The sequence below is a fragment of the Corvus brachyrhynchos genome, unplaced genomic scaffold (assembly GCF_000691975.1).
Source record: "Corvus brachyrhynchos isolate BGI_N302 unplaced genomic scaffold, ASM69197v1 scaffold110, whole genome shotgun sequence".
Classification (NCBI taxonomy): Eukaryota; Metazoa; Chordata; class Aves; order Passeriformes; family Corvidae; genus Corvus; species Corvus brachyrhynchos.
The window spans coordinates 150,749-162,131 of record NW_008235751.1 but is presented as its reverse complement, the minus strand read 5'-3'; the positions used below and the strand labels follow the sequence as shown (position 1 = coordinate 162,131).

The window sequence follows — 11,383 nt, the reverse complement described above, 5'->3', positions numbered from 1 at the left end:
CTGGGCAAACTGCTGGCTCATGTCCAGCCTGCTGCCCATCAGTGTCCCCAGGTCCCTTTCTGCCTGGCCACTGTCCAGCCACACTGTCCCCAGCCTGTAGTGCTGCAGAGGATTGTTGTGACCAAAGTGCAGGACCCGACACTTGGACTTGCTAAATCTCATGTTGTTGGACTTGGCCCACCTATCCAGCCTGTCCAGGTCCCTTTGCAGAGCCCTCCTACCCTCCAAGAGATTGACACACGCTCCCAGCTTAGTGTCATCTGCAAATTTGATGATGGTGGACTCAACCCATGTCCTCAATAAAAATATTGAACAGAACTGGCCCCAGCACAGACCCCTGAGGGACACCAGTAGTGACTGGCCACCAATTGGATGCAGCACTGTTCACCACCACTCTCTGGGCCCAGCCATCCAGCCAGTTCTTAACCCAGAAAAGAGTGCTCCTGTCCAAGCTGTGGGCTGCCAGCTTTTCCAGGAGTATGCTGTGGGAGACAGTGTCAAAGGCCTTGCTGAAGTACAGGTAGACAACATCCACAGCCCTTCCTGCATCCACCAGGTGGGTCACCTGGTCATTAAAGGAGATCAGATTGGCCGAACATGACCTGCCCCTCATAAACCCGTGTTGGCTGGGTCTTATTCCTCGGCCATCCTGTAGGTGCTGTGTGATGCCACTCAAGATGATCTGTTCCATAATCTTGCTGGGCACCGAGGTCAGGCTGACAGGCCTGTAGTCACCCGGATCCTCCTTCCGGCCCTTCCTGTGGATGGGCATCACATTGGCCAGCTTCCAGTCATCTGGAACCCTCCAGTGAGCCAGGACTGATGGTAAATGATGGAGAGTGGCTTTGCAAGCTCATCTGCCAGCTCCCTCATCACCCTAGGATGGATCCCATCTGGTCCCATAGATTTGTGAGCATCTAAGTGGCTCAGCAGGTCTCTGACTGCTTCCTCCTGGATAACAGGGGAGCTATTCTGCTCCCTGACACTATCTACCAGCCCAGGAGGACAGTTGTCCTGAGGACAATCTGTCTTTCTGTTGAAAACTGAGGCAAAGAAGGTGTTAAGTACCTCTGTCTTTTCTTCATCTTTAGTTACTAAATTTCCTCCCGCATCTAATCGAGAATGGAGGTTGTCCTTGCCCTTCCTTTTGCCATTAATGTATTTATAAAAATATTTTTTATTGTCCTTTACAGAAGTGGACAGATTGTGTTCTAACTGAGCTTTTGCCCCTCTAATTTTTTTCCTACATGACCTAGCAACCCCCTTAAGCATTTCCTGAGATACCTGACCCTCCTTCCAAAGGTGATGCACCCTCTTTTTTTTCCTTAGTTCCTTCAAAAGCTCCTTGTCCATCCAGGCCGGTTGTTTTCCTCGTCGACTCATCTTTTGGCACACAGGGACAGCCTGCTCCTGTGCCCTCAAGATCTCTGTTTTGAAGCACGTTCAACCTTTCCTGGACTCCCTTGTTTTTAAGGGCTGCTTCCCAAGGAACTCTCTGAATAAGTCTCTTGAATAGGCCAAAGTCTGCCCTCCGGAAGTCCAGTGTAGAAGTTTTATTGATGCCCCTCCTCATTTCACCAAATATCAAGAACGCTATAATTTCACGATCACTATGCCACGGATGTCCTCCAACCACCACATCTCCCACCAGCCCAACTCTGTTTGCAAACAGCAGGTCTAGCGTAGTCCTTCCCCTGGTAGGCTTGCTCACCAGCTGTGACAAGAACTTGACTTCCATACACTCTAAGAACCTCCTAGACTGCCTCTTCTCTGTTGTGTTGAGTTCTCAGGAGATGTCTGGCAGGTTAAAGTCACCTACAAGAACAAGGGCTGGTGATCCTGAAATATCCTCCAGCTGCTTTTAGAATAAGTGATCTACCTCTTCATCCTGGTTGGGTGGTTGATAACAGATTCCCACCAGCATGTCAGCCTTGTTGGCCTTCCCCCTGATTCTTACACATAGGCACTCGACTTCATCATCATTAGTCTCAATTTCCATGACGTCGAGAGCCTCTCTAATGATGATGACTTCCTTGTCCAAGTGATAGAGGAGTGTGCTGGTTTTGGTTGGGGTAGAGTTAATTTTTTTCACTGTGGCTGGTATTGGCCTGTGTTTTGGATTTGTGCTGAACACAGGGTTGACAATATAGTGATGTTTTTGTTATTGGTGAGTAGGGCTTACACAGGGCCAAGGCCTTTTCTGTTTTTCATACTGCCATGCTGGCAAGGGGGCTGGGGTTGCACCGTTATGCGTGATGGGGCCCTGCTCTTCTGGAGATGGCTGAACACCTTCCTGCCCATGGAAAGCAGTGTATTGATTCCTTTTTTTCCTTTGCTTGTGTATGCGACTTTTGCTTTTCCTATTAAACTGTCTTTATCTCAACCCAGGAGTTTCTATGTTTTACCCTTCCAATTCTTTCCCTGATACTGCTGGTGGGGGAGTGAGCAAGTGGCTGCATAGTGCTTGGTGACTTGCTTGGGTTAAACCATGACAAGCAGCAAATGAGGAGAGGCACTATCATGGACCTTGTTCTCCCCAACAAAGAGACAAAAAGACATGGGGAACTATAGGCCAGTCAGTCTTACTTCATTGCCTGGCATGATCATGGAGCAGATTCTCCTGGAAACTATGCTCATGGGTAATGTGAAGCTCAAGGGCAGTCTTGGCTGCAGTGACCGTGAAATGGTGGAGTTCAAGATCTTTAGGTCACCAAGGAGGGCATACAGCAAGGTCTCTACCTTGGACTTCAGGAGAACAGACTTTGGTCTCTTCAAGGATCTGCTTGGTAGACTACCATGGGATAAAGACATGGAGGGAAGAGGGGTCCAAGAAAGCTGGTTAATATTCAAGGATCACCTCCTCAGGGCTCAGGAGTAATGCATCCCAGAAAAGAAGAAGTCAGACAAAAATGCCAGGAGGCCTGTGTGGATGAATAAGGAGCTCCTGGAAAAACTCCTAGAGGGTGGAAGCAAGAACAGGCAGCCTGGGAGAAATACAGAAGGATTGTCTGTGCAGCCAGGGATCAGGTTAGGAAAGCTAAAGCCCTGATAGAATGAAATCTGTCCAGGGATATGAAGGGCAACAAATAAAGCTTCTATAGGTACATTGGTGATAAAAGGAACAGTAGAGAAAATGTGGGCCCTCTCTGGAAGAGAACAGGAGACCTGGTTACCCAGGATATGGAGAAGGTTGAGGTACACAATGACTTTTGCCTCAGCCTTCACCAGCAAGTGCTCCGGCCACACCACCTGTCGGGGTCTCCTCCCCCGCCGTGTAGCCCTGGGAGAGGGGCCCTGAGGGGACAGACACGGGGTTTCCTAGCCCCTGGTCAGCCTTGTTCCCCACTGGTTGTTTTGTGTTTCCCTGCGTGGAGAAGGACCCTTGGTCCCATGATTGTGGGAGTTCCTCGGCAGAGCCCCGGCCATGCAGCTGGGGAAATAAACCTCTCTGAAACATATAGCAAGAATCTGTCCATAGATATTTCTTTTCCACGGGACTCCTGGTTTGGTACATCATGTTGCAGTATCCCCACTGCAACAACCACCCAAATCGCAGAAGGCATAGGAAGGGACTGGGAGAATGAAGAACCACCCACTGTAGGAGAAGATCAGGTTCGAGACCATTTAAGGAATCTGAAGGTGCAAAATTCCATGGCACTTTAAGAGATGCATCCATGGCTCCTGAGGGAACTGGTGAAGGAAGTGGCTAAGCCACTATCCATCATATTTGAGAAGTTGTGGTAGTCCAGTGAAGTTCCCACTGACCAGTAAAGGGGAAGCATTATCCCCATTTTTTAAAAAGGGGGGAAAAAAAGACATGGGAAACTATAGGCCAGTCAGTCTTACCTCGTTGCCTGGCAAGATCATGGAGCAGATTCTCCTGGAAACTATGCTAAGGCACTTGGAAAATAAGGAATTGAGTGTTGACAGCCAACATGGCTTCACTAAGGTCAAATCACATCTGACAAATTTGGTGGCCTTCTACGATGGGGTTACAGTGTTGGTGGATAACTGAAAAGCAATTGATGTCATCTATTTGGACTTGTGCAAAACATTTGACAGGGTCCTGCCCAACATCCTTGTCTCTAAAATTGAGAGGCGTGGATCTGTTGGGTGGACCACTTGGTGGATAAGGAATTGGCTGGATGGTCACACTCAAAGAGCTGTGGTCAGCAGCTCGATGTCCATGTGGAGACCAGTGATGAGTGGCATTCCTCAGGGGTTGGTATTGGGACCGGCACTGTTTAACATCCTTGTCAGAGACATGGAGAGTGGGATTGACTGCACCCTCAGCAAGTTTGCCAGCAACACCAAGCTGTGTGGTGCAGTTGACGTTGGAGGAGCAGGATGCCATCCAGAGGGACCTTGACATGCTTGAGATGTGGGCCTGTATGCCTGTGGGTGCAGGCATAGGGCGGGGTTTCCTCCTGCCAGCGGTGGTGTGATTAAAAGAGGGCTGAGCAGGTGGGTGCTTCTCTCCTGCGCAGGTGTAGGGCCGGCTTTCCTCCAGCCAGCCACAGTGTGATTAAAAGAGGGTTATAGAGAGCGTGGCGACCCGGAGAGGGCAAACAGGAGCTGGGCACGTCTCCGAGGGCGTGGCGAGGCAGTTTGCGCAGGCAGGGCAAGCAGGCAGGGTTGTAGGTATCCTCCTGCTAGTAGGGTTTCTAGTTTATTTTTGTGTCGAGATTTGGTTGGTTGGGGTTTTTTTAGCAATGGTCTTTACACGATCAAAAGCTACAGTGAGTAAAAGTGTACCTAGCCAAACAGAACGCTCCAAGAAGAACACATCTGTCCAGACCCTTTCCTGTGATGACTGTTTGAACTTGTCAATAGTACCAGGGGACACTGTAAAAGACTCCTGCCTGAAGTGTGAACAGGTGAATGATATCCTTTCCCTGGTGGCCACGCTTAAGGAGGAAGTAGAAAGACTAAGGAGCATTAGAGAAAGTGAAAGGGAAATAGACTGGTGGAGTTTCACCCTTCTATCACTGAGAGAAGTCCCCCAGGAGTCAGAGGACTGCCATGCCTCCCACCATCAGGTAATAGGAGGACACCTGGTGGATGGAGTGGAAATGGGTTCCTACTCGGGGAGGTAATAAAAATTCCTCCCGACCTCCATCACATACCCAGGTGCCACATCAGAATAGGTATGAGGCCCTGGATGAGGAAGGTCAGCCAGATGGCATCGAAGAAAGTAATCTGCCCAGTGAGCCTCCCAATTCTATTTTGTCTATCAGACAGATCACTACCTCTAACATTATAAAGAAAAGAAGGGTAGTTGTAGTAGGTGACTCCCTTCTGAGGGGAACAGAGAGCCCTATGTATTGACCAGACCCATCCCACAGGGAGGTCTGCTGCCTCCCTGGGGCCTGGGGACGGGATATTACCAAGAGACTCCCTGGGCCGATTCAGCCCTCTAATTATTACCCATTGTTGATACTCCAGGCTGGCAGTGATGATGATGCCATGATGATTTTTTGCCTTTTCTTTTATACCCCTGTTATACCTTTTTACAACTTCTGTATTCTTAGTGCTTTTTGCCGACATTCTTGGACTTGTTTGTCAAGCTGAGAGACTAAACATTTTAGAAGCTTTGTAGTTAGGGATCTGTGTGCCCCAGACCCCAAGGTCCTCTCCAGAACACATTCTGTAAACTAAGATAGAACCATTCAGGGGAAGGCTCCTTGGGGAGGGGGGTTCATTCAACCCTCTCATTGGGGAATTTTTGATAGATATGAAAATTAGTAAAACCTATAATGTTATACAACACCTTTTTTGGGGGGGGGCAGTGTGGTGTGCATTTTGGTGCATTCGACCTGGATGTGGTGGGACGTGTACACCTAAGGATCCTTAAAAGAAATACCAAGGTAAAATCCCTTTTTTCCCCTCTAATCATGTATGACTCTTGATTTTAAGACCAGGAAAAGGCACCAATGAGATTGAAAGAGGAGCACTAGGGCAATTAAAAGGGACTTCAGGACACTGTGTCGAGTGGTTGATAGGGCAGGAGCACAGATAGTGTTCCGCTCAGTCCCTTTGGTGGCAGAGATGAATGATGAAAGGAAAAGGACAGCCGACATTATCAACAAGTAGCTCAAGGGTTGGTATCATCAGCAGAATTTTGGGTTCTTTGATCATAGGGCAACTTTTACGGCACCTGGACTGCTGGAACCAGATGGACTCCATCTCTCTGTTAAAGGCAAAATGTTTTTAGCCCATGAACTGGTGGAACTCATTGGGAGGGCTTTAAAATAGGTTTGAAGGGGGAAGGGGATGCAACTGGGCTCTCCGGAAGCAGGCCCAAGGGGTGTAAGCCAGAGTTAGGGGTGAAATAGCAGCCCAGATGAAGTTCATGTATACTAATGCACGCAGCATGGGTAACAAACAAGAAGAGCTGGAAGTCACAGTACAACAGCAAAGCTATGATGCAGTTGCCATCATGGAAACGTGGTGGGACGACTCACATAGATGGAGCACTGCACTACACAAGCTCTTCAGAAGAGACAGGAAAGGGAAAAGAGGTGGAGGGGTGGCCCTTTATATTAGGGAGGCTTTTAATGCCATGGAAATTGAAACTAATGACAATGAAGTTGAATGCCTATGGGTAAGAATCAGGGGGAAGACCAACAAGGCTGACATCCTGCTGGGAGTCTGTTATCGACCATCCAACCAGGAAGAAGAGGTGGATAACTTATTCTACAAACAGCTGGAGGATGTTTCAGGATCACTAGCTCTTGCTCTTGTAGGTGACTTTAACCTGCCAGATATCTTCTGGGAACTTAGCACAGCAGAGAAGAGGCAGTCCAGGAGGTTCTTAGAGTGTGTGGAGGTCAACTTTTTGTCACAGCTGGTGAGTGAGCCCACCAGAGGAGGGACTATGCTAGACCTGCTGTTTGCAAATAGAGATGGGCTGGTGGTAGATGTGGTGGTTGGAGGCCATCTGGGGCACAGTGATCATGAAATTATAGAGTTCTCAATATTTGGTGAAATGAGGAAGAACATCAATAAAACTTTTACATTGGATTTCTGGAGGGCAGACTTTGGCCTATTTAGGGGACTTATTCGAAGAATTCCTTGGGAAGCAGCCCTTAAAAATAAAAAGGAATTCAGGAAGGGCAGGCATGCCTCAAAACAGAGATCTTGAGGGCACAGGAACAGACTGTCCCTGTGTGCCGTGAGTCGAAGACACAAATGTCCAGCCTGGATGGGCAGGGAGCTTATGAAGGAACTTAGGAATAAAAAGAGGATGTATCATCTTTGGAGGGAGGGTCTGGTATCTCAGGAAATATTTAAGGGGGTTTTAGGGCATGTAGGAAAAAAATTGAGAGGCCAAAGCTCAGTTAGAACTTAACTTGGCAACTCTTATGAAGGATAATAAAAAATATTTTTACAAATATATGAATGGCAAAAGGGAGGGTAAGAACAACCTCGGTTCTCTACTGGATGCAGGAGGGAATTTAGTGACCACAGATGGGGAGAAGGCAGAAGTGGTTAACGCCTTCTTTGCCTCAGTCTTTAGTGGGAAGACGGCTTGTCCTCAGGACAACTGTCCTCCTGGGCTGGTAGATGGTGTCAGGGAGCAGGATGGTCCCCTGTTATCCAGGAGGAGGCAGTCAGAGAACTGCTGAGCTGCTTGGATGTTCATAAATCTACAGGACCAGATGGAATCCATCCCAGGGTGATGAGGGAGATGGCAGAGGAGCTTGAGAAGCTGCTCTCCATCATTTACCAACAGTCCTGGCTCACTGGTGCAGTTCCAGCTGACTGGAAGCTGGCCAATGTGACACCCATTCACAAGAAGGGTAGGAAGGAGGATCCTGGAAATTATACGCCAGTCTGTCTGTCCTCAGTACCTGGTAAGGTAATGGAGCAGTTTATTCTGCGTGCCATCACACAACACCTACAGGATGGCTGGGGGATCAGACCCAGCCAACACGGGTTTATGAGGGGCAGGTCGTGTTTGACCAATCTGATCTCCTTTAATGACCAGGTGACCCACCTGGTGGATGCAGGAAGGGCTGTGGATGTTGTCTACCTGTACTTCAGCAAGGCCTTTGACACTGTCTCCCACAGCACACCGCAGCCAGTCACTAGTGTTGTCCCTCAGGGATCTGTGCTGGGGCCAGTTTTGTTCAATATTTTTATTGATGATATGGATGAGGGTATTGAGTCTACTATTAGTAAATTTACAGATGACACTAAGCTGGGAGCGTGTGTCAATCTGTTGGAAGGTAGGAGGGCTCTGCAGAGAGACCTGGAATGGTTGGATGGATAGGCAGAGTCCAATAAGATGAAGTTTGATAAGTCCAAGTGCCAAGTCCTGCATTTTGGTCACAATAACCCCCTGCAACGTTATAGGATGGAGACAGTGTGGCTGGACAGTAGCCAGGCAGAAAGGGACCTGGGGGTACTAGTTGACAGCCAGCTGAACATGAGCCAGCAGTGTGCCCAGGTGGCCAAGAAGGCCAACGGCATCCTGGCCTGTATCAGGAATAGTGTGGCCAGCAGGACCAGGGAAGTCATTCTTCCCCTGTACTCAGCACTGGTGAGGCCGCACCTCAAGTACTGTGTCCAGTTCTGGGCCCCTCAGTTCAGGAAGGATATTGAGACGCTTGAATGCATCCAAAGGAGGGCAACAAGGCTGGTGAGGGGCTTGGAACACAAGTCCTGTGAGGAATGACTAAGGGAGCTGGGGTTTTTTAGCCTGGAGAAAAAAGAGTTGACCGTATCACTCTCTACAACTCCCTGAAAGGTGGTTGTAGTCAGGTGGGGGTTGGTCTCTTTTTCCAGGCAACAACTGATAGAACAAAAGGACATGGTCTCAAGCTGTGCCAAGGGAAATTTAGGTTGGATGTTAGGAAGAGGTTTTTTACTGAAAGAGTGATAAAGTTTTGGGATCGTCTGCCGGGAGAGGTGGTGGAGTCACCATCCCTGGACATGTTTTAAAAAAGATTGGATGTGGCACTCAGTGCCATGGTTTAGTTGAAGTGGTGTTAGGGCATGGCTTGGACTCAGTGATCTTGAAGGTCTCTTCCAACCCGGTGATTCTGTGATTCTGTGAACCTCATGAAGTTCAACAGGGCCATTTGCAAGGTCCTGCATGCAAGTTGAAGCAATCCCAAACATCAATACAGGATTAGGATGTTCGTGGATTAGAAGCTTGACGTGACCTAACAATGCATGCTTGTAGCCGAGAAAGCCGATCATATCTTCGGCTGCATGAAAAGTAGTATGGACAGCAGGTCAAAGGAGGTGATTCTCCCCCTCTGTTCGACTCTCGTGAGACTCTACCTTGAATACTGCATCCAGCTCTGGGGCCCCCAACACAAGAAAGACATTGACCTCTTGGAGCAAGTCCAGAGGAGGGCCAAGAAGATGATCAGTGGGCTGGAGCATATCTCCTATAAAGACAGGCTGAGAGAGCTGGAGTTGACCTTGAATATTGTGTGCGGTTTTGGTCACCACAATATAAGAAACTATTAAAGAGCATCCCAAGGAGGGCAACAAAGATGGTGAAGGGCCTTGAGGGGAAGCCTTATGAGGAGTGCCTGAGGTCACTTGGTCTGCTCAGCCTGGAGGAGACTGAGGGGGGACCTCATCACAGTCTACAACTTCCTCATGAGGGGAAGAGGAGGGGTAGACACTGATCACTTCCCTGTGGTGACCAGTGACCAAACCAAGTGACTGAATCTGTCAGGGGAGTTTTAGGTTGGATATTAGAAAAAGATTCTTCACCCAGAGGGTGGTTGAGCACTGGAACAGGCTCCCCAGGGAAATGGTCACAGCACCAAGCCTGACAGAGTTCAAGAAGTGTTTGGACTATACTCTTGGCCACATGGTGTGACTCTTGGGGTTGGTGCTATGCAGGGCTAAGAGTTGGACTCAATGTTCTTTGTGGGTCCCTTCCAACTCAGCTTATTCTGTGATTATGTTCAGCCTGGAGAAAAGAAGACTCTAAAGGGGGCTTACAAGAAAGCTGGAGAGGGACTTTTTACAAGTGCATGTAGTGACAGGACAAGGGGTAATAGCTTCAAACTGAAGGAAGGTAGGTTTAGATTAGGTATTAGGAAGAAATTCTTTATTGTGAGGGTGGTGAGGCACTGGAACAGGTTGCCCAGAGAAGTTGTGGATGCCTCATCCCTGGAAGTGTTCAAGGCCAGGTTGGACAGGGCTTGAAGCAATCAGGTCTAGTGGAAGACATCCCCACCCATGGCAGGGAGTTTGGAACTAGATTAACTTTTAGGTCCCATCCAACCCAAACCATTCTATAATTCTATCATTCTCTCGGCTACGGCAATGTATCCCTTTATTTATGGCCACCAAACAAAACATATTGAAGGAGCCAGTTTTAAGACAGGTGGAAACCATATAGCCAACCTGTTTGGTAGGTTTTTTAATTGGTCATGGAACAACACACTGAGCTGCACTGTCAATAAAACCAAGAACCAGTAAGAGCTATATCTTCATTGCAGCCGAGGGAGAGAAAAAAGGGAAGATGAACAGCTTCCTTAAATTAAAAGGTGAGGAGGTAAATTTGGGGGAAAATCTATTTTTCTGCATTTAGCTCCTTATTTTCTGTTCCTTTATATTGAGAAATAGTGTGTGCTTCATTTTTTTAGTCTGTTTGAAAGGAAAGACACTGTTTTGAAAATAATCCATAAGATTTTAATTTGAAAAATAATTTTTAAACATTAAAACATTACCTCATTAAAAGAAGAAAGGTTAAGTTTTTTAGCAATGAACTTCTTTAGATGTAAGACTGTTGCTTGTGCTGAGCAGCGGATCCATTTTCGTTTCAGTCCACGTAATTTGCTGCTATTGCATTCCAAGCAGATGCTTACCTTTACGAAAAAGAAAACAGCTAGGTCTAGTTGACAGAATTTTCTGCAGTTCCCATTATGCATTTCAAACGCAGCATTTATTAGTCTAACAAAAAGGTGAAAATGTAGAATACCAGTATTTTTTAAAGTGAAATGCCTGTAGTGTCATTTTAAAAAGCCTGTCTAGTATTTTGTAAGCTTAATGTTAAGCACCATTCATCTCAAAAGGGAGCTGGACAAAAGTTCAATGCAGAACATTAGGGCTGCCTTGTTCCAGAGCTTCATTCTAACTGAATGTCCTGGGGTGACTGTATGATACTGTATTCCCTATCGTCTGCCCTATGCCAGACATGAAACCTGTGCCTTTCTGTACCTTTAAGAGAGGCGGGGGGAGCTCTCTGCAGCAGGGAAGAGAGTTACATTCCTTTGCTTTTTTTAAGTTAGCTTCTTGTTCATAAGCTGAGGGAAAAAAAAGGTTTTCCTGGGACTTTGGCTTCTCTTCTGGACTGTTCAGCAACACCAGAACATCATCGGGAGGCCTTACACACTGGCCCGGACGGGGC

At 47.6% G+C, this 11,383-nt stretch overlaps 1 protein-coding gene across 1 annotated transcript in view; it reads right to left on the bottom strand.

Annotated features, from left to right (window-relative positions):
• Window positions 1-11,383, bottom strand: part of LOC103625245 (polycomb group RING finger protein 3) — an 89,714-nt gene that overhangs the window by 45,256 nt on the left and 33,075 nt on the right. Inside the window, exon 6 of the mRNA XM_008644655.2 lies at window positions 10,704-10,841. Within this exon, the coding sequence (XP_008642877.1) occupies window positions 10,704-10,841 (138 nt within the window). The remainder of the gene's footprint in view (window positions 1-10,703; window positions 10,842-11,383) is intronic.